Source organism: Monodon monoceros, unplaced genomic scaffold (genome assembly GCF_005190385.1).
Source record: "Monodon monoceros isolate NGI ecotype Baffin Bay Population unplaced genomic scaffold, NGI_Narwhal_1 Super_Scaffold_18, whole genome shotgun sequence".
NCBI lineage: Eukaryota > Metazoa > Chordata > Mammalia > Artiodactyla > Monodontidae > Monodon > Monodon monoceros.
This window is the reverse complement of record NW_021703774.1, coordinates 129,090,010-129,114,209: the sequence shown is the minus strand read 5'-3', so window position 1 is coordinate 129,114,209 and position 24,200 is coordinate 129,090,010. Positions and strand designations below refer to the sequence as shown.

Here is a 24,200-nt window from a genome sequence, read left to right as displayed (position 1 = left end):
TTAAATATCAGAAAAGTAATTGGCTATGGTATATTTAAATTAATTGAGATAAAAAATATTTTTCTTTTTGTAAAGTGATTAATCGTAAAGATATTACATCAAGAAAAAGAATATTGGCTAAGCTATCATATAGAAAGTTAGGTTTGCCAGTCTTATTCCAAAGAAAATGTTATATTTGGCAAAATTTTATGTATCTATTCTGGGACATGATCAGGAAGAATTTTAACTTTCCCTAAGACAAACTTAGATATTTTCTTTAATTTTAATAGTGGATATTAATGGTTTAAAATTTTCTAGTACAAAAATAATGAAGGTATGCCTTTCTCCTAAAACATGCTGAATTACTTCTAAGAACGTTGAATTTGTAATTTTTAATGGCGAAATTACAGGATATTCCCTTAGAAAAAGAGAAGGTAGTCCTGCCGTGTTTTTAAATCATTTGCTATAAAAATAATGTTAATTTATGGAGTTAAAATTTCAAATGTAATCCGATATAAATTGTATTCCAATTTTCAGTGCAGATTTTGTATTTAACTTTGTGGTTCATTTTGAAGAATTTGTCTAAAGTTTTTTGACCTGTAATGCTTTTTGTTTGTGTCTTCACTATGGCTATTGTTACATTATGATAAAAGCTATCACTTTGCCAGACAAATAAAAATTCAAAATTTCACATCATTTGTTATTTGAACCTTTGAATCAATCTAGAATTTTTTCTCTAGTTACCAGGTTAAGAGCATCTGAAAATTTTTAAATAGACATTTAAAAAATAGTACTTCCCAATAATTAAAATCTTCATTTGCCTAAAAGCAGGGGGCCTTTCTTAAAGTAATAACTTAGCGCTTCTCTCGACCTAGGGTCACTAGTAGTGCTGCTACCTTTTGCAGTATCTCCAAGAAAGAGAATGCTAAAACTGTAACTCTGTTGAAATAGAATTAATATTTTCAATTTAATCACAGTTAAGTGTCATGACCTTTTGGATCTTGCATTGAACTTCTTGCTGAAATGTGGTCAAATTTCAGGCAGCCCATTCTAACCCTGTGAAGTCAAGGTAAAGTTCAGATCCAGGCTTTCCACAGATACAGAGATTTTTCTGAAACTTTTTTTTGCTTGTTTTTTGATAATGTTATATATTGTTTCAAGTCTCAGAAAATGCTTTACATAAAAAACTCTCTCCTTGACATATTTTGCCTTTTTTCTCCTTTCCCCCCAAAATGTATCATAAGTATTCCTACTTCTAATTCTGTCAAATTTTTTGATCTAACTTAATTTTATCTCATCTTAAAATTAAATATTACTTTATTTTAAATTATCTCATTTAGAAGTTAATTTGATTGAATCAAATTTTTTCATTTGAAAATGATTGTGTTTTAAAAATAAAAAATAAATGGGATCCAATAAAGGTGTGCAAGAACCTGTTTTTGCTCACAAGGCCTGTTAGGATCTCCCAAATGCAGCAGTACAAGAGGAAAATAATACTTATAAAGTGGGGGAGAAAGATATCTTTGAGTGATCCTGTTATTTTAAGTAAATGCACTAGAATATTAGCATTCTAATATTTAATGGTGTTAGTCTGCATAGTCTGTTGCTGTAATACAGAGCTAAATATCAACAGAACTTGTTTCTGTTGTTTGGGTTGCTTTTATATACCAGCTTCAAAATATGTTTTGACACTTTATTATGTTCTGAATCAAGCTTCAGATGTGTGTAATGAAGGATGAAGTCTTTATCAGACTCTAGTGTATAAATAATGGAGAAGAGCAGTTTGGAAATGGTGTCTCTGTAAGATGATGGTTTCTGAAGAGTTTCAAGTTATGATCTGGCACAAGCCAAGCGCCACTGGAGGTGGCAACAGAACCGAGAGTCATCTCTGAAGGCACGGGCTGCGGCCTCTGCTGCTTTTCACCCCCTGTCTTTTCTCTCTTCTTTTTTCGATCATCATGTCACTTCTGTAACGTTCTCATTCCTAGTTTCCATGCTGAACCTTTTGAGAAAGTCTGGCACCTCTGATCCACTTTCCTTCACAGACCCTGTAATTTTTGGCTGTATTTTTATGTTTTTCAGATTCAAGTCAATCTGAAAGTCCCAGCCAGCCAAGTGACGCTGACATTAAGGACCAGCCAGAAAATGGTAAGTTTACTTTGGAACTCTTGACTGCTGCTCTGAGAGTCCATGGTAGCCAGCAGCCAACCAAGTACAAGGATTTTGAGGTCTGCCCCTATGGGCGGCCCACGGTAGGAACAATCTTGAGGACTCAAGGAGTTTTCTGGGCCACTCTAGCCTCCCCAAACCCTTCCCCTCAGCCACAAACCCTATCAGGGTACTCATAAGAACCTTAGTTCCCAAGAAAGTTGATTACTGTGAGAGGCGGTGTTGATTTACCAGATCAGGATCTTTTACAGCATAAGTGAGGCGCCAACGCCTTTTCATTTCAGTTCCTTTTAAGGTGGCAAGTGACCCACAGTCTTCTTCACTAGTGATTTAAGTTTATTGACTGAGAAGTATTTCTGGGGCCTTTTCAAAGCCTTTGCTAATTGCTTTAAGAAAATCATCTCTGCCTTTGAAGGATTTTTCACTTCAAATTGTCTAAAATAAAACACTAAGGATACGTGACAGAATTAAACTCATCAGTTGCGTAAATATATAAAGTTTCCGTTGCAGAAACTTGACTAACCTAGAATACACACTTCATATATGAATATAATGGTATCCGCTAAAACACTAACTGTGTGGTGTGTGCACTCCGAGGACGAAAAAGGTTGTCATAGGTTAGAATTTAAGACGGAGTAAAACCGTCCGTTTCAATAAAGATCAAGAAGTAAACACGTGATACCCATGACATGCTAAACGTTGTATTATATACTTTCATAGATATCATCTCATAAAATTCCAAAGTGATCTTCCCTGGTGAGAGAGCTGAAGACTCTAATGGGAACTTGACCTTGAGGGACCTTTGAGGGGAATATGGCACCGAGGCTAGAAGCTCAGGCTGTGGTGTCAGGCCTGTGTTCAAAGTCTGCCTCTACTTCTTCCTGCCTTTGTAATGTTGAATAGGTTATTTACCCTCCCAGAGTATTGATTTATTCCTCATCTTTGAAGTGGTACGGTAATAGTTGTATTGACATGCTGAAGAATTAAATAAGATAATGTGTATAACATACTTACCATAGTATCTTTCATAGACGTTACACTAAAAAAGCTGGCCGTTGTTCAGTATTCCTTGTATTATTTTTCCAGTCAGTATAGTTCTACCATACATTGTTTTTCACTTACTTAGAATGACCTCATTCCTCCTGACTCTCTTCTTTTTGTTGTTCTATTTTTCCGTTTTGATCTCCGTCTGATCTTTTGGAATAGATAGGTAAACTGAATTATGTCAGTTTTGTGGGGTGGAGGATTGAGTTTACCACACTGAATATCCTATCACTGATTTCTCAGGATTCGTTTCATTTCCCAAGCCTGGGAAATTCTCTATAACATTGTTGGGCTCCCATATTAAATATACACTCTCTGACTATTCCTCTCCTCAACCTGGTATTTTGGTGGTATTTTCCTTATCAAAGTCATCTTTTCACAGCAGGCATTAAAAAGAGAGAGAGAGAGAGAGAGAGAGAGAGAGAGAGAGAGAGAGCTCTGAAGGCTTGTTTTTAGTGTCATAAACAGCTACATCTTATTTTTTGTTGACATTTTAAAGAGCGATATTTATAGATTAGTTTCATTCTTTATTTCCCACTTGACTTATAGATGATGCCTTATAGTTTCGTTAGTTTCGTTTTCTTCATACATTATATCTCTATATAATCTGCCTGAAGCTGTGTCCAGAGATATTCGTTTTACTTTCACCTTTAAGAGCTGGTGGGCTGCCGAGGTGTGTGGTTCACGTGTTTAGGTCTGGCCGCCCCTCTCGCAGGCCTGCGATTCATCTGTCTTCATAAAATGGCCGACAAGCTGTTCACATGCAAATATAAATTGAGAGCATGAGAGGCCTGGCATGCCTTTCTGGAGCTGCTGTAATACCGATATTGTGCGTTTTCCATTCCAAAAAGAAACGAGGATTGAGCCTGGATTTTTCGGCCAAAGGCACAGAGAGACTGGCCAAGTTCACTGTTAACCCCAGATCACTTGGTGCCACCTCAAGGATTCACGGTACCATTTGGGAAGGATCGTGTGAGTTCAAAGAAAGAAAGTATTAATATCCAGGAGAGACAGTAATAAATTCCTATGTTTCAAATTTCTATTTATTTCAGAGAAAAGCTGAAGTTGGTTCATCTTAGACAATTCCAACTGGAGCTCAGACTAGAGGAATATCAGCCTCTTCGGTTTCCTCTTTCTGCCTTTTGTCAATCTCAGATGAAGTTGTTGGAGGAAATATTTCCTCTTCCTTAAAGTCATATAATCCCTAAAGGAAAATAAATGAGGATTTCAGGACTAGGTATTTACATGCATTAGATGACTTTCTGGGGTTGCTTTGATAAAGAGTATTCTTTCATTTTCATTACCCCAGGTTATGGAAGATGAGTTCCTGAAAAGTTCTTGTTTGTTTGTTTATTTGTTTCATTTTTATTTTTAAGAAGAGAACTCTCATAAGCATATCAACAAAACTCAAGAACTTTTGAAATCTTGGTGGATGAAGAAGTGACAGACTCTGGTCTTCAAACAAAGTGGGAACTCATTATTCCTTATTTATGTATATATTCGAGGGGAAATAATATTCTTTTTATGCTAGCTCTTGAGGAGAAAGGTAATGGGAAACGAATGGTATTTTCCTAGTAAACCATGGAAAATGAGTAGACAAATGGTAACATGCTGTTTCATCCAAAACCATAAACTAGGCCATGTAACTTTACCTAAAGTGGATGCAGCTGTTTCTTCCCTGCCCAACTAGTCTTGCTTTTTTTCTGTGGAATTTTTGCTTTCTTTTCTTGTACTCCCTTAAGACTCAACTGTAAAAGAAAACAAATCTTTGTCCAATTACAGTATTAGATGGGAATTTTGAAGGAATTATCTGAAGTCCAGAGATAAAATATCAGAATCTCTGAAACTCAAAATTGGTATAATATAATGATTAAAAATTCCACCTCTAGAGTCAGACAGGCCTGATTAAATAATGGCTGGGCAACTCTGAATAAGGTATTGCCCCAGCCTCAGTATTCTTATCAGTAAAATGGGAACACTAAAAGATCCTTCCTCATGAGTATTAAAATGAGAATATGCCTGTGAAACAGCATAATGCCGGGTTCGTAGTAAGGACTCAAAGAAAGGTAACTACCACCACTCTGCAGTTAAAGCTCATATCTGTAATGAGATACACATATTCAAGAGGTCAAAAGCTGGGAGCCTTGGAGTGGAAGGGGACATAATATCAGAAATAAAGCAAGACTCTTTAGATACAGCTTTTGTAGATACCTACTGTGTTCTGAAAGGTCAGGCTTAAGTCCCTTAAATCTGTCCATAATCCCCACAGTGACACATCTATTTCACTGTTTAGTTCTCTTCTCCACATTCTGTGTACCTTCCAGGAGTTGAGAGCTACAAAAGTGATTCAGAGTTGCTAGAACCTTCAGAATGAATGCTCAAGAAAGTTATTCTGGACAGAAGGGACTCCACTTAGATGTCTTTAATTTTGTCTGAGTTTTTCCTTGGCACAAACCAAATAGAATCTGGCTTATTAAAACTATAAGCCGATGAGAGATAGGATTCATGAACAATTCCATATGCCTTGAACATGACAGATACCTAGGATTTATTAAAATTAATAAGTAGATAAATATACTGTCATTATCCCCAAGTAGTTTTTGAGTATTTGCTCACTATTGATTTACCAAGAAGTGTTTAAGGAAAAAAAAAAGAAACCCTGGAGAAGTTGAAGTCTAATTTGGGTGTGGGTATAAGTTGTACAGTTGTATGTGTATGACACATGGGCATACATACACAGATATGACTAATACTGCTGGGAAACCAAAGCTATGGGCTATACTAATGGCCATAGTAGATGAGAAGGAGGTGTGATCAAAGACATGCAGTACCAACAAACAACCCAATCTAAAAACGGGCAGAAGACCTAAATAGACATTTCTCCACAGAAGATATACAGATTGCCAACAAACACATGATAGGATGCTCAACATCACTAATCATTAGAGAAATGCAAATCAAAACCACAATGAGGTATCACCTCACACCAGTCAGAATGGCCATCATCAAAAAATCTAGAAACAATAAATGCTGGAGAGGGTGTGGAGAAAAGGGAACCCTCTTGCACTGTTGGTGGGAATGTAAATTGATACAGCCACTGTGGAGAACATTATGGAGGTTCCTTAAAAAACTAGAAATAGAACTACCATACGACCCAGCAATCCCACTACTGGGCATATACCCTGAGAAAACCATAATTCAAAAAGAGACATGTACCACAGTGTTCATCACAGCATTGTTTACAATAGCCAGGACATGGAAGCAACCTAAGTGTCCATCAACAGATGAATGGATAAAGAAGATGTGGCACATATATACAATGGAATATTACTCAACCATAAAAAGAAATGAAACTGAGTTATTTGTAGTGAGGTGGATGGACCTAGAGTCTGTCATACAAGTGAAGTAAGTCAGAAAGAGAAAAACAAATACCGTATGCTAACACGTATATATGGAATCTAAAAAGAAAAAAAGGCTCTGAAGAACGTAGGGGCAGGACAGGAATAAAGACGCAGAAGTAGAGAATGGACTTGAGGACATGGGGAGAGGGAAGGGTAAGCTGGGACGAAGTGAGAGAGTGACATGGACATATATACACTACCAAATGTAAAATAGATAGCTAGTGGGAAGCATCCGCATAGCACAGGGAGACCAGCTCAGTGCTTTGTGACCACCTAGAGGGGTTGGATATGGAGGGTTGGAGGGAGACGCAAAAGGGAGGGGATATGGGGATATATGTATACGTATAGCTGATTCACTTTGTTATACAGCAGAAACTTACACAATGTAAAGCAATTATACTCCAATAAAGATGTTAAAAAAATAAAAGAAGTAAAAATTCCAAAAAAAATCCCCAAAATATTTCTTCCAAAAATGATGATTCTCTTAGTACTTGCCTTGGTCACCTAGAGACATATCAAACTAGACAGCTAGGGGCTTCCCTGGTGGCGCAGTGGTTGAGGGTCCGCCTGCCGTGCAGGGGACACGGGTTCGTGCCCTGGTCCGGGAGGATCCCACATGCCGCGGAGCGGCTGGGCCCGTGAGCCATGGCCGCTGAGCCTGTGCGTCCGGAGCCTGTGCTCCGCAACGGGAGAGGCCACAACAGTGAGAGGCCCGCGTACCGCAAAAAACAACAAAAAACTAGACAGCTTAAAATAAAGAATTCACTTTATGTGACCTAAGTTTAAAACTTGTCTTCTGTACCAGAAAGAAAGTGAAATTTTATTGGGATAATAAAGAACTTTAAAAATTAAAGACTCTTCCTAAAATTATAATTATGCTTATTACTAATATTTCCACATGAATGCACCTGAAAAATTAAGACTCTGTGTTGAGAAGAAAAAAAACTAGAGAATGGATATAATTGAGCAGCATTAACTTAGAAAAGTTACATTCAGGCAGTGGTTTCATGTGTTGAGAACAGCTTTGATTTTCCCCAGAGCTCCAGTTACTATTGTTAAAATGTTAAACCTGAAGCAAATATAAGAAAAAATCAAACAATACATTTAAAGTTATTGCAATGTCAAAGACTAAAAAAAAAAAAAAAGATATGCAATATCATCATGTTCCTTTATGGTTGATAACCACATAGGGAATGGAATCCCGGCAAAGTTCTCAGCTCTGACTGGTATCGTTCATTTAATCATTTTGCATATTACTGAAACCCCCTTTCTGGCTTTTCAAGAACTCCTGAAGGTTTTAAGCCTATTTGTTAGACTTTGACTTAGATCACCTACTCAAACCACCTTTGTGAATTCAAGAGTATTTGTGGATATCGGAATGCTTTATATTTGCAATGCTTTCTCGATATTTACAGGGCCTGTGAACAGTCCCCCAGAGCTTGCGTCCTGTGGTGCATCAGGTCAGGCATTACTGCGGGAAAAGCTCGTGTGATAGCCCTCCTACTTAATTCAAGGCACACTTCTGTGTGACCACGCTGAGGGAATAGCACAGTCCAAAAATGGCACTCTGAAAGCACACTTCCGCACTGGGACTCCCTGTAGATGCACCCTTAACTAAAAAAGGAAAGAAAATGTGGTGTTCCCTTGCTGGAAAAAGAAAAGTTGTGTTCACATGTGTTTTGGTTTTTTTGTTTTTGTTTTTCCTATTTACTCTCTGTCATCACCTGCACAGGCTGCTAATAATAATAATAGCCTCATCTTAGTGGTTTTTAAAATGTGATATTTATAACAGGAAATCAGAGTTGGTATTTAGATAATTTTCTTTAGTTTTAATCATGTTTGCTCTGCCTCATTTATCTGGTAGTTGCACATATGTCAGAGACATCAGCCCTCAGATGGGCCTCTGCAATCAGTGGAAGGCCATGAATCGTGATGCTTGCCCCAGATTTTGAAAATTTCCAGCTCTACCTGCCAGTGTGAAAATCACCCTGGAGTACTGGTTGAATCTAGCTTTCATGTTCAACATCTTTATTTATGTCATTCCCATCCTGTATCACCAAACTAGGGATCGTTGCTAAAAGTTGCTGGAGGAGCAAGGAATGTACTTTTCTTCAGTCTCAATTGTCACTATCTCATCGGTTATCAGTTAACTCACTTCTGTGAGTATTTTGAATATTTTAGTACTTACGAAATAAATTCCAAGGCTACTGACTTCCTGACTTAAGATTTATATGTAGGATTCACTTTGTAAAAGATTTATATGTAGGATTCACTTTGGAACTTGGAGGTGAGATAAGAGAACTATAAATTTCTGTTTCTTTTTTGGACACACATTCTTTTATCTGATAATATTCTCATAAGAAAGTGCAGACCCTTTGCTTTAACTTGTTTCACTACCTCCTCAAATATGTAGTAGATACATCGCGATATTATGTTATAATATTAGTACATAGTTGGAGGGCAAAATAAAATTCATAACTCCAAATGCTAAGAATTGTTTCCTACTACTGGATGGACTGCTGTTTTAGGAACTATTTTTAGATTACTGGGTCATTATAGTTGGGTCATTTTAGGAATTTTGGAGGCAACGTGCAGCGGAACAGTCAGCGTTTTATTGGGAAAGCAGGAGCATTCTAGCACCATTGACTTGTAAATGCAACTTGTCAGTATTTCATAATTTGCATGACTTTCTTTTGCAATTACCTAGCAACAGTTCTTCTCAGCTGTGTTTTTTTCCAAAAACCCTGCAGGGACAGACACAGTAGAGTGACCACCAAAATAACAGCAATAACAGTAATGATCAATATTCTAAATATTGCAAAGGTCCCAACTCGGGGGGACATTAAAACCTAAATGCCTTCTGGTTTCCAGATCTGTGTAATTAAATTCTGACTGATGAATTTTCAGCAATGCAGTGGAGCTAGTCTATCTTCCTTTAGAGACTGGGGAACTAGAATTTGGTTTAATCTAAAAATGTCAGTCTGAGACCAGGTGAATTGTGCTTTCTTAAATATTGTTAGCAGATGTGACCCGTCATTGTTTACAGGGGCTCTTGAGAAATGCCTGCAGACAAAGGAAATTCTTGGATCCTGCCTTTTGAAAGATGAGGTACCAGCTGAGGCTTCCCCCATATGCATGCTGCAGCTAGACTATGATGAGCTTTACCGCAGGATTCAGGGTAGTTAAGGAGCCTTTTCAACTGAAAAAGAAGGGTGAAATTTGCAGTCATTTTAAAGAAGTAGTTTTACCTCTCACGTTATGGGTGTTTTATTGTCTACATACAGAGGATAACTAGCTGAACAGACTTTAAGTAGTTGGCTAGTAGCCAATATAGGGAATGTTTTAGACCCCTGTTCCCCTGATTTCCAAATTCTAAAACGGACTGGCTGGGTGGTCTATTTCAGACACAAACCCCACCTCCTCCCCTCTGCCAGTGCCTCACACACAAATAGTTATAGAGGAAAGAAGAAATAAAGAGGTGTCTTTCTGGTCCTCGAATTACTTCATGCCTGTGACTCTTGTTCCAGGAGAGACAACCATTTGGATGTAACAGTGCAAATAGAAAAGTGTTTTTAAGTGTTTGTTTATAACTTATATGGGATTGTGTAAATTTATCCATAGATCTCGATTCTCAAAATATGAAGCAAAACAGTTCACGTAGTATTTGAATCGGGCTCAGAAAAGAAATCAAATGCGGTGCCGTCATCACATCACAGTTGCATGGAGAAGGTGTGGTGGAAGGCTGGTGTTTGGCTGCAGTGCCATCTGCCCTTGTTCTCTGTTCCCTGTGGTCGAAGCCTGGATGGGCTCTGATAGGACCCCTTGACAGATCTCCGTAGAAGGACCTGCAGTGTACTCCTAACGGTCACTTTCACATACCTCTCCATCACTGAAAAATCCGCATGATGAATTTTCAGGGAGGCTAGTTTGGGTCAGGAATAGTGTATGAGCTTTCCTTGCCACAAATAACAGGGTCTGATTTGACATTTGACTATGAATTTGTTGATTTAAGTCCTATATATTATTTTGGGGAAAGAATTATACATTTGTGGATCGTATGAGTAAACTGAATGTAATATAAATAATTTATTCAGGGATTTGGAGTAGCTAATCCAGCTTGATTAGTTGTCTGCTAGAAAAATTCATGTGACCACAAGGATTTTTGGCACCTTTTCTCTCTACAGCTTCCTCATTCTTTTTCTCTTCTTCAGGTTTCACTCAGCTCCAGGCAACTCTGTTGCCTTGGCATTACCTTGTCGTTAAGGAAATCTACTGGGATAGCTCAAATCGAGGTGGTGGAGGGGTAATACTTACTACAGCTTACTCTGCTCCATCTCAGTTGTTAATTTCTATACTTGGTTGATTTTATCCCAAAGGGAACAGGGGAGTCTCATATGCCTTATCCACAGGCATCGTATGGCAAATATCCAAAGAGAGAAGTATAAAGGATGTTATGGTGAGGCCCAGCAAAATAGTAATAGGCTTCCAACAATCTCTTCATGAAGGAAAGTCAGTGTTTTCTTAGATCTCTGTAGGCATTTTTGCAACCAGAGAGCTTCTCAGCAAGCAGCATTTGTAAACTCAAGAGATGAACAAGTAGAAGCCAAATCACAGCTTCCGAATAGGTCAGATTAGCAAAGGAGAGCTGCCATTATAAGCCTGACACTGAGCATCTGTTAAGGGGAAATCAGTTGTCCAAGTCACTTAAAGACCTGTACCTCAATTTTCTCATAAGTAATTTAGCAAATAGTTATTAAGAATCCGCTGGGTACATTTGGACTATGTGCTGGATGCATTGAGGGAATACAGTGATGGATCAGACATCCTGTTCTAAAGGACCTGATAGTCTAGTAAGGGGAAAGAGGCTTCATTCATTCATTCATTCATTCCTTCATTCAACAAATGTTTATCAAGTGCATTCCAAGAATCAGATACTGCACTGAGCAAAACAGATAAAATCTCTCTTATTCCTTCTGGTGGGAGGAAATAGACAATGAACTAACTAATATATATAATATACCAAATGGTATGAAATATTAGGAAGAAAAATAAAGCAAGATAAGGGATAAACAGTGGAGGATATGGACGCTATTTTACGGAGGGTGGTCAGGGAAGGCCTTTTTGATCTGTTGACTTTTGAGCTAAGACTAGAGGAAGGTGAAGAAGAGAATTATGCGGATACTTGGGACTTTTGTTCTAGAAAGAGGGAACAGTAAGTGTAAAGACCCTGAGGCATGTTGGAGGAACACTCAGAGGGTCAATGTGGCCTGCGGGGCACAAATGAAAGAGGAGCAGTTGGAGATAGGGGTAGCAGGAAGCCAAATTATACTGGACCTTGTAGGCCAAGGAAAGGACTTGGCACATGCTTGACGAATTATGATATCCTCTACAAGGGTATGCACATACCCAATCCATTCATTTCTTGATGTGGTGGATATGCCCTGAGCCCCGACACTGTGTTAGATACTTAAAGTTAAGTGGTGAATAAAGCAAAAGGCCTAATTCATAGCATTGTCAAAGAAGGAGACTCTCGTCTGCCATGGCAATATCTTTTAGTATCCCCAAAGGTTTTCCCTTATGTGTGTATCACTGAAAGCAGAGTCACTTGCATGGGATAGTTGGCTTCACATACCCTCTCATGCAGACGATTCTTTTTTCATTTAATGGAGGTCTAAATCTGTGGAGCTGCAGTTTAACCCTTATCTCAGGACTCCATTTAGATTGTAAATCCCCAGGTCTCAAGTCCACGACCCCGAAGCTTGATTTTTCTCCCTAACAGTTGCCAGATTTAGCAAATAAAAATACAGGATGCCAAGTTAAATTTGCATTGCAGATCCACAACAAATAAATTTTTTTTAGTATTACATGGACTCTACTTATTACAAAAAAAGGATTTGTTGTTTATCTAAACTAAGTCCTGTATTTTATCTGGCCACCAGTCCTAGTTCTCTACACACTCCCATGGAGGTTACATGGGCAATAGTAACAGCAGTATAGGAAAAGGTTTGATTAGTCTGTGATGATTTCATTGATCACAAAGGGTCAAACCACTGGAATTTAACCCGCTGAAAATGAGACCTGGGAAGAGTACCACGAAGTTCTAATGACTTGACTGCTTAAATTCCATTCCTCCTGCAGCTTCCGGTACCTAGCCCAGTAGTTATACAATAAGCCACTTGTATGGCACAGTCAGTGGGTACAATACTGCAGTTGAGAGGCACTCCCTATCCAAGTCAGTGTGTAAGTTTAATTCGTGGGATAGTAATTGAGTAAGGCGTTGGGACAGTGCGTGAGTCACTTCTTCAAAGGAAGTATACCTTGTCGCAAGATCCAGTTATTGGTAGACTGTTGCCTCTTGAAAGATGGTGAAAATCAGTCAAATAATACAGCACTGGAAAATTCCACCTTCAAAGGTGATATAGAGAAAGACATTTAGATTGACTTGAAAATAGAAAGTGCCATATTTTTATGCTCTATGGGAAACTAAATATATATGTTTTCACTTAGGACTGTTTTATTAGGTAAGACAAAACTTGTCTGAATATGTTACAGGAACATGGTGTGGTCTTTGTACCCTCCTACTTTAAGAAAGGATCATGTTCACAGATTTAAGGAAAGCAGTTTTGGAAAGGAGGGTTAAACTGTATTGGGATTTAGAACCAGGTAATGACAGAAATAATGAATTTGGTGATTAACAGTCATGCTAGTAGCTCACATTCGTTGTGGACTTCCTGTGTGCTGGTGTGTTAGGTTGGGTCCCCCAAGAAGAATATGCCCTTATGGGATTAGATGTGCAGGGATTTATTGGGCTATGAAGGGAGGGAGCCAGGCTAGGTTGGAGAGACTTCAGACTGCAATAGTGATTTGCTACCTGTGAAAGGAAACAGGAAAGGAAGGAGGATTGGGAAGGAAGAATCCTGGACATCAGTAAGCTTCTAAGAAAGTTTTGTACAGGCCAATGGAGAGTCTTTGAGCCAGTCACTTGTTATAAAGTTTTTTGTCCCACAGGAACCAGTCTGCATTAGTATCCTCTTCTTTAGTCATTGACTAGGAGCCTGGAGGAAGCTCCTTGGAACAAACATGGTGATAAATCCAGAGGGGAGCTGTTGGGGTTGTCAGGCAGTCATGCTTCTTGTAACATGCGATATGAGTGTCTCATTTTTCATGGCCACCACAGCAAGGCACTGTGCTAAGGGTTCTAGATTCATGATCTTGTTTCACTCTGATACAACCCTATGGAGATAGGTATTCTTAGGTTACCCATTTTACAGATGAGGAAACTGAGATGCAAAGAATTTAGGTAGCTTGTCCACAGTCAAGAAGCAGAAAGGACAGAGTTTTCAAACTTAAACTCCAGAGTCTAATTGCTTAACAATGACCTTGCATTATAGCAAGAATAGTATTCAAACTCTGGTTCTGTAACTTACTGATGATGTAAATTTGGGCAAGTAATTTAAACTCTTGGGCTTGTGTTTCCTCATTTATAAGGTGGACTGTTGTCACCTTCCCAGGAAATGTGTTTTAGTTGCTGTTTCGTTTTCAGCTTAAACAATGTTCATTCCTTTCTTTCCTCGTGTTGTTCCCTCATCTAGGATGGTCATGTCTTCCTTTATTCCCCTTCTCATTCTCTCAGTATCTGCCTCAGCCTTGCTCAGGCACCCACAGGCTTAATTACGTCCTCAGAACTAACAGGACTGTTTCTGTGCAGATTATGTATATGGATGTATCTCTATGGATGTGTGTGTGTATAAAGTGCCCAGAACTTGCAGTGATCCATAGGAGATGCACAATAAAGTGCAGCCCACCTTCTCTTTCATCCACTTCATTGCCTCATGGACACGAACCCTGTGCTAGAGGGCAATCTAGAACATGTCTTTTTCTCGTTTTCAATTTTTGGGGCAAAATTACATTCTTTTGGAAAAATTACGTTCTTATTTTTCATATGAACATTCTTTACTCTTTTTTTCTACAGTTTCAAGCATCCTTAGTCTATAGCTCCACAATGGATACTTTGAAACAATGGACTAAATTTTTATTTGATTTTTCTGCTGGAGGTGGAGTGTATAAAAAGAGATTAGTTGTAAGGTATTTATACCAGATGCCATTGTGTTTGTGGGCTGGCATAAAACAATTATGATTGCCAATAAATTGGAAAGTATTTCACTTGCAAAAGATGTAGGAGTATAGTTTTATTGAAAACATATAAAACATTTATTTCCACTCCCCATTTTTTGTGCAGGACAATAGAAATTTGCACCTCATCCGTTTGATTTTAGATTTCTGAATTATTTAAAAGAATTGGTTAATTCTCCATTTCAAGTGAGTTAGACAAAGTTCATTAGGATATCTGATTCCTAGCATGTCCCCCATTCACAGATCATGTTAACTCCTTAGAGAGGTTTATCTTCTTTTAAAATTGCAAATGCTGTCCAAACTGAAAGCTTTTCAATTTAATGCATTCTTACAGCTTTGGACTATAAGTAAGATCCTTAACAGTAGAGAGGGAACAATGAGGCACCTTGTTGTCAGAGCATCGGCCAGTTCTAAAGGTAGCAGTGCCCAGGACATGCATGTCCCTTGAGTTCTAGTGGATTTGCACATTGATATCATGAAATATATATAAGTAAAACTCAACACATGCTAACACATGCTCCTGACCAGTGGTTGCCAACTGGCAGTTCTTGAAGGTGACCAAAGAAAAAAAAAATTTAAAGAAATTATGCATTTTTCCCTAGATAATAAGATGCATAAGCTGACAATTTTTGCCTTTGATTTTGTGAACTCACTGGTTACCTTATACTTACAGAGACTCTGTTTGGCAGTTATAGTTTGGATTCATTTAGTTCAAGGTGGGGGAGAGATGAATTATCCATAATTTAGTAAAAATGGTAAATTAAATACTTTGAGAAATAGGCACCGTGAGAGGAAACTATTACGAGATGTCCTTAATGGTGAAAAGACACAGAAGCCCCTGCTATAGACCAGTGGCTGATAATAGCCTTTAACTTTTTCTTTTGGCAGGAGAGGGAAGAAGAGAAAAGCAGGTACCCGTAAGAGCCAATAAAGACGAGTTGTGCCCAGGGGCTGCTCATCATCTCCACAATGCATCCCTCCATTCATTCTTTCAACAGATATTGTTGAACTCACTTCTTTCTGAGCGGAATTGATAGTGAGGGCCAATGAGAAAAGCAGCTCAAAGTAGGAGACTCAGGTATGCACTTCCGTGCATAAATTGACCCAGGAAATCATACGTTTAGAATATAAGATTTTAACAAAGTATGGCTAGCCTAATCATTCATAATTGTGTAGAACATTTGAAGTTCTGGGTTCAGAGCTCTTTCTGTGTGGATTCTGTACATCACTAGGAGAGGTGAGAAAACTGACCTTGGCACTAGGCACTTTAAATTGTTTGGCTATGTTGTCTTAATTTGTCCTAATCTAAGAGGTAGAGGATAAGGAAAACGAGGTTCAGGGAGATTGCGGCACAGATCGATGGTCAACAGCTAGTGAGTGGTGGAGGAAATGCTGCTTTGTCTTCCTGGGGAAGGCTCTACCATTAAACAGATAATGGATAGTGAGGTGCTTTGAAATGTTTTGGAATGCTTTACATTCAGCAACTGTAATAATCTCAAATAATTTGTATTATTAGTACAATAATTGTACTATTTCAATGTATTTTCTCTATGTCCTGTCCTTTCTTCCCAGGGAAATCGTAAACATGTGGTTGGAGAATGACAGTGGTGGGGATAGTGGTGGTGAATTAGTTAAAACTAGATAATCCATCAATTGTTTTAAGTGAACACCAACAAATGAATAGAGTAATACGTCATAATGTGATGAAAATTAAACCAATAAGAGAGGGTCTGCAGAATTCCACATTTTCCTAGGGATACTGTTATGTACCGTGGGTGACAGGTGACCATCTGACATAGGTACCAAGTGAGGGAGATGGCACTGTTAATAACAAATTCATCATTATTTTTTAGAAGATGCAACATAAAAATAAGTAGAAACCCCAGTGTTTTCTTTGGGTCCCCTAATATGTGTTTTGAGGAGACCGCTATTCTAGATAATGTAGAATAGACTGCCCTTGGGGGAAAAAATTAATGTTTGGGTTGTATTCCAAACATAGTATCTGGCAATCAATAAATGTTTTTGGAGAGAATGAATGAGTGAGCAAATGAGTGAATGAATGGCTCTTGCCCTCAGGAGTTTGAAGTCTTTCCCACCCGCATCTCTATTTTGCCCCTCCCCCCATTCCTCTCCTCACTGGTAACCACTAGTTTGTTCTCTGTATCTGTGAAAGTCTTTTTCTAAAACTTAGCTACATTTGACATATAACATTGTGTATGTTTAAAGTATAAAACGTATTGATTCGATACATTTACATTGCAAAAATATGATTGCCGGGCTTCCCTGGTGGCGCAGTGGTTGGGAGTCCGCCTGCCGATGTAGGGGACACGGGTTCGTGCCCCAGTCTGGGAAGATCCCACAAGCCGCGGAGCGACTGGGCCCGTGAGCCATGGCCGCTGAGCCTGCGCGTCCGGAGCCTGTGCTCCGCAACGGCAGAGGCCTCAACAGTGAGAGGCCCGCGTACCGCAAAAAAAATATATGATTGCCATTGTAGCATTAGCTGACACCTCTATGGTATCACATAATTATCATTTTCTAGTGTTGGGAACAATTAAAATCTAGTCTCTTAGCAAGTTTAATGTTTATAGTATAGTTCTGTAGTCTGTAATCACCATACTATGTAATAGGTTTCCTGGACTGACTTACCTACTAGTTTCAGGTATGCACCCTGAAATAACATCTCTCCCATTCTTTCACCCTCAGCTTCTGATAACCACCATTTTAGGAGTTTAAAGTCTTTTAAGGGGAATAAAGTAATTCTATACTCTTCCAATTCATTCTTTCTTAATTATACATATATTGCTAATCCTTGCGTTAGGCAATGGTAATATAACGATAAATGAGATGCAGACCCAATGCTCATCAGATATTTATTCTAGCACGGGAGATGGATATTTAAATAGATATTTTCCATAAATTGTGACTGTGATCTCCTGAAGGTATTTAGATAGTGTTTGGGGCCAATGATGGAGGAAGGTACAAATGATTAAAGCTATGCAGGAGGCAGCAATAGTTAAGTTATAGGTGTTTATAGAAGAGCTTTATTAAACAGTTGACCTAAATATTGAAGCATATGTATGATATGCTATGCTATGGCTATGCTATCCTATGGCTTCCCTGCCTCTTAGAATGAGCTCAAAACCCCCATTCCACACTCTGAAGAAATCTAAACTTCACCCCAGGATTTCTGCATGTTTCTGGGAGGGCTTTCAGGCTAAAGTTCCCTTCTGGCTCTTGGCTCCTACACTTGCTGAGTTAGTTTAAGTGACAGATCTTCTCTCAAGCCATACAACACTCTCTTCCGTGGACTGTGCTCCAGATGTTGGGATCAGCCCCTTCTCCATATTTCTGTTCTGTGTGTGCACAGAACATATGTGAGTCACTGAGGTTGGTAAGTTGCGTGGTAACGGGGTTGGGGAGGGAGCACTTAGGTTATGTCTCAGAACACACAAACCGCTTCACACTGATTTTACACAACTCTGTCCCTAAAAACACTTAGGCGCCTGTGCCATGTTACCATTGCCCTCTCTTTTCTCCCTTCCCCCTCCTCTCTGAGCTGCTTCTTGTTCTTGTTTAGTTCTTAATGCAGAGGAGTTTCACTATATCTTATTTCCTTGAATTTTGCAAATTGATGTTCCTGGGGGGGGGTCTCCTTTATTAATAAGAAATGTACCACCAGTACATTTTCCTAATCAGTGAATGCTGGTGCTCTTGATAATCTAATAAATGGGATTCACAGCTTCTGTATGTGTGAGAGGGAAGATGTAGCATCCTTATTAAGCAAAAAGAACATTCGACCACCACATTAGACTCAGTTTGGCTAAGGCATTGTGTTTCTGAACAGTTTCTAATACAGCGTAGTCACATCATGTTTAATTCTTGGATGGCCAGTCATCTGCTATGTCTCCCTTGGAGTGAAGCTTGCAGGCTGCCTGTCTGACAGATAGAAAGCATCCATAAATGAGAGACAGAGTCGAAATTAAAATGTGACTCCTTTGGCATCCACCTTTCGAACTTAGGCCTTCCCCCACTTTAATTCAATTTAGTAGATGTTGGATGGAAACTAATACAGTTAAAAAGAACTTCATGTAATCTCACGAACATTCTTAGAACATGATGCTCAAGGTTTTCTGGTCAAGGATATTTGCATTTGCATTTATAGAACAGTTAGAGGTAGAATTCTGTGCGTGTGAAAAGTCCTTGCTCTGAGAATGACATTGCCAAGCTGTCAAAATCGGATGCACCCAAAGCTAAAATCGAAATTCCCTTTTATTCTGTAAATATTGAAGACAGGGCTTAGCATGGCACTTGTGAATTTGCTAGCCAAGGAACTAGCCTACTGGGTTGAAATCAGAAAAAAGGCTATTTGTTGAGTTTAAATTGTCACAAAATTCAAGCTTGAGGGATGCAGTGAGAAAGTATTACAAGCAGTCATAGCTCCACATTTTCCTGCCGGCCATTTAGCCCCTTTGACATTATTTACTAGTGCATCATTTGGGGGTGTAAAAAAATTGAATGAATATATGTTGCTTGACTGTTCTTATTTCCAACTTCTTGATGTTTACAGAGAACCACAGAGATAGTCACACTAAATCTTCACATATTATGTTCATCCATTCAAGCAACATTTATTTATTGAACATCTGCTGGATGCCTGACACTGTTCCAGGCATTAGTTACAGCAGTGGTCCCCAACCTTTTTGGCACCAGGGACTGGTTTCGTGGAAGACAATTTTTCCATGGACCGGGACAGGGGGAGGATGGTTTCGGGATGATTCAAGAATATTACATTTATTGTGCACTTTATTTCTCTTATTATTACATTGTAATGTATAATGAAATAATTATACAACTTACCAGAATGCAGAATCAGTGAGAGCCCTGAGCTTGTTTTCCTGCAACTAGATAGTCCCATCTGGAGGTGATGGGTGACAGTGACACCCAAAGTGTGTTGCTTATGTCCAGTCTACTCTGTAAGATGCAGCTTCATTGTCACTTGCCACTCACTGATAGGGTTTTTTTTGTTGTTGTTTTTTGCGGTACGCGGGCCTCTCACTGCTGTGGCCTCTCCCGTTGCGGAGCACAGGCTCCGGACGCGCAGGCTCAGCGGCCATGGCTCACGGGCCCAGCCGCTCCACGGCATGTGGGATCTTCCCGGACCGGGGCACGAACCCGTGTCCCCTGCATCGGCAGGCGGACTCTCAGCCACTGCGCCACCAGGGAAGCCCTACTGATAGGGTTTTGATATGAGTCTGCAAGCAGTTGATTTATTATGGTCTCTGTGCAGTCAAACCTCTCTGCTTGTGATAATCTGTATTTGCAGCCGCTCCCCAGCGCTAGCATCACCGCCTCAGCTCCCCCTCAGATCATCAGACATTAGATTCTCATAAGGAGCGCGCAACCGAGATCCCTCGCGTGCGCAGCTCACAGTAGGGTTTGCTCTCCGATGAGAATCTAATGCTGCCGGTACCGGTCTGTGGCCTGGAGGTTGGAGACCCCTGAGTTACTTCTCTGGAAACCCAGAGAAGTAAAGCGATGCGCCTCAGGTAACACACAGTTTAGCCATAGACCTGAGACCCTGAATATCCCAGTCCCCCGTCCAGCATTGTTTCTACTATATTATTACTCTACTTTTCTTAGGCTTACGCTTTTCCCCACAAATAAACTGAAATCAAATGGTTACTTGAAAGGCTCTTGAAGCCGTTCTTTTAATTTGGCAACAAGTTGTAAAGTGTATTTGAAAGTCACTCACTTAGTATTTTGAATCAAATTATGGCAATTTTAATATTACATTTAGTTGTGGGAATAATGTCTGCAAAGCCAACATCATTATGAAGTGGATTGTAAACTCCATGAAGGCAAGGAGTATTTATCCCTTCCTATTTGCCATTTTCTACTTAGCACAGTGCCTGCCACATAGCGTGTGTGGATAAATATCTGTTGTAGATACAGAACTGAATGGCTATCTGATGCCTTACGGTACTGCTCTTGTCTGGTGTAGTATGCATGCAGCACGGGCTCTCCGGAGAAGTCTGCCGCTGGAAAGATTATACGTGACGTGATCCATATTCGGTGGGCCTCTGCTGAGGACGTGTAGTTCCCAGCCCATATCCTCCTGTTTCAGCGCCTAGTGGCCATCAAGCAGCTTAGAGTGTTGCTTGCTGGATTGTGGTAGGAGCCTCTGATACCCGGGACGCAGCAGACACAGCAAGGTGCTTTTGTGGTGAGGCATGAAAAGGTTGCTGCCGGTCAGGGAGGGAAGGTTTTCGCTGGGACTTGGCTGGGGCTGGCGGCATTGCAGGCTCCACATTTGATGGTTCTCTCTGTGCCCCATCACTGCCATCCTCCTCTGCCCACAGCTGTCAGCTTTCCACGCTCTGAAGGAAAATCTTGTAAGAGGCCGAGCTGGCTGTAGCTAGTCACAGTGTGAGATAAAGGCATGTTACCTGGCAAAGCTGACTTTGACATGAAGGGATCTTTGCGATGAGAGGTTGAGCAGAGCAAAGGAAAGCAAGAATAAGATAGAAGCGGATTCTGTGTGAGCGTGTGTGACAAGAAAGGCCAGCTCATATGATTTTAACAAGCATCAAACTATGTGGAAAAGCATAAATATTAGACATGGCCTCTTAGTTCACTTTTCTTTCTCACGATCTTTTAGGGTAAAGAACATGCATAAAATTTGAAGAAATAATGAGCTTGATAGTCACTTTTATTGGAGGAAGTTGGTTTTTGGAAGGAAGAGTGAAGTCCTGTGATTTGAGCTTGGACAGGTGCATGGGTGGAAGAGGGATGGGACACCCTTGACTTTATCACCTGCCTGGCTGTGAAATGTTTTTGAAACATTCAGACCTGAACTTCCCACACTTACGAACTGTAACTGACCCTGGAAAAGAACTAACCTCTTTGTGTCTCATCTTCCTCATCTGTGAAATGGAACTAGGTGATTCTTGCCCTTCCCTCCCAAGGATTTAGTAAGGATATAATGAGATAATGTATCTGAAAGCACTTTATGAGCAATCAAGCCATATATAAAATGAGCTATTGTAATAATTTCAGGTCATCAGGAATCCCTTCATTTCCATCCCTGGTTCTCTGAAAAATGCTGGGAGGCCACTGAGTATATTCCACAGTTTTTTCCTTCCACCCCAACAGTACTCATTTTCAAGTGCATATGGTCCCAAAGCCGCTGCATGGGAAGTGAACGCTCCTTTCCGTGGGCAGCGTAGTTTACCATTTGGCACAGGGCTGCACCCCCATGAATACCTTCACCTACAGAAAGGTATTCTTTCTGCATTTGCCATGGCACCACTTTTACCCTCTATTCTGAACTAGGCTGGAATTCTAAAATTTTCAAAGATAATTTTTTAAAAGGTAGGCATCCAAAATTACGTCAAATAGCCTAAAAAAAAGATACGTGAAACCCACAGTTTCTGATGAGATTCCAGCTGGTCCAGAATGCATCTAAGGAATCTTTAGACTATGTTAGTGTATCAGTGTTTGACTTCAAACTGACTCAGGTTTATTCGATCTTAAACTCCCTTGAATCCCCAGACGTTTTTTCTTATTTGCATTGAATGTATTCACCCCAGTGGCATTTAAATCCACTTTTAGTTGGCTTTTATTTAAACTTTTCTTTTTCTGGGACAATCAGCTCAGAGACAAAATAGGCTCTAACCCTGTGTATTTGTTGTTTTGGCAAATCGATAGATTTCGCTAGATGGTGAGAGTTATAGGGATATAGTTGTTTCTAATAATTCTTATGTGTATTTAGTGGTCTTAAAAGGAAGTATTAGTGTCCTCATTCTTAAGCCACTGGTCTGAAAGATCTATCAAGCGAAGACTTTAAGTTCCCTGACAAATTATCTCCAAGGTTCAGAAAGAAGTTTTGAGCATTTTCTGATTCCAACTTTTATCTCTGCTCTTGAGCCTCCATTTCTACCCACTGATAATTCCTGACCACAAAATATGTGTGTCTTCACGACATCAAAGTTTATTTTTAAAAAGAAAATAATGTTTCATCGAATAAAAACATCCAGTATTTATTGGGAGGGCTATGATACATTTGCCTTTTCAGGCATTTTTCTGGTTGAACCAAATTCTCTCACCTCCCCTTCTCAGAAAAGTCTTCGACCCTGCCCATATAGAGGTGCAGCAGAACAAACAAGGTTCAGCCATTGCCAAGACCTTTTTTTTTTTTTTTTTTTTTTTTGCTCTGTGGTATCTGCTGAGGAAGCTCTTACTTATACTTTGACATATATGACATGAATTGGTGGAGAAGAGCCTCTTTTGCTAAATGGTTCATTCATGTCACTGGCCTGATGTAAGTTATATGAACCACAGTGAAGCACAACAATGACTAGTTTAATTCCTTTTTTACCCTGTATTCATTTAAAAGGTTTGCTCTATAAATATAGGACCTGTAGATAAAAGGTTTCTGTAAAAATCACTCACTTTTCAAGATGTTTTCATTAGTTGGTATTCATTTAAGCGGGTTCTACTCTGCATACCATTAAAGGTGTGTGTAAATGTTTTTATTGGTTTCTTCCCTATCTTCCACTTTTATATTTCCTCCATAAGAGGCAATGCCATTAACCTTAGCGGTGCTGAGTGTGAATGTCTTTCGATCAGCCCCATCATTGCAAACCACTGATCCATGGCTTACATTACTTAAATCACTGGTTCCTAAACAGAAAAATAGCCCCATTACCTTCCTTGGAATGGTGATTGGCTGTCTGAAAAAGCCTTTCAAAAAGAAGAGTGAGCAAAAATACTCCCTAGTTCCTTTGGGAATAGTCCTTTTTTTTGATAGAAGTGTTTGTAGTAGTGGAACCTGAGTTTCCTATTTTAACTACACATGAAACACTTATTGAGTACCTGCTGTGTTCAGGGTGCTGTTTAAGATACACAGATGATGCCACGATTTTTGGATGCAGTCCTTTAAGAGACATACTTTTTTCCTGCAGTTGATAGACATGTATGCTCCTAATAAGAATGCAGGGTAAATATGCTACGTGCTCTAAGAGTGAAGCAGACAAAGTGCTCTGAGGATGTAGAAGAGAGAATGCTTTAATTCAGACTTTAGAGACAGGGAGTGGAAAGTTACATTTCACCCAGCAGAGAAGAAAAGTGAGGAGGAAAGAGGAAGAGGCATGTTCAAATCAGTGAAATAGCCACCAGAGTCACTGTGTGGTCTGAAAGTTTGTGGTGAACTTTGAAAATAGCCGTAGTCTGGTATGACTTGTGCAAAGTAAAATGAGGGGTGACGGAAGGCATAGCATCTACAGGGATGGCGTTCATGTTTTAGCCTCCCCTTTGAGGTTCTCCCTGCAGTGTAAATCAAAGATCCTATCAGTCCACACATGTTGGCGGACTCACTGTCTTCAGAATTTCACTTAACCCCACTCCATCACTCAACCAGTCAGAGCGTTAGAGGATGCCTTGAATTAGGAACCCAGAAAACTGTGTTCCATTCCT

The 24,200-nt window shown here is 39.6% G+C and overlaps 1 protein-coding gene across 5 annotated transcripts in view; it reads left to right on the top strand.

Moving 5' to 3' along the window:
- The window catches only part of NFIA (nuclear factor I A), a 394,786-nt gene that overhangs the window by 182,842 nt on the left and 187,744 nt on the right, over positions 1-24,200 (top strand). For all 5 annotated transcript variants that reach the window (XM_029227546.1, XM_029227547.1, XM_029227549.1 and 2 more), the window contains exon 3: positions 2,062-2,127. In XM_029227546.1, the coding sequence (XP_029083379.1) occupies positions 2,062-2,127 (66 nt within the window). The remainder of the gene's footprint in view (positions 1-2,061; positions 2,128-24,200) is intronic.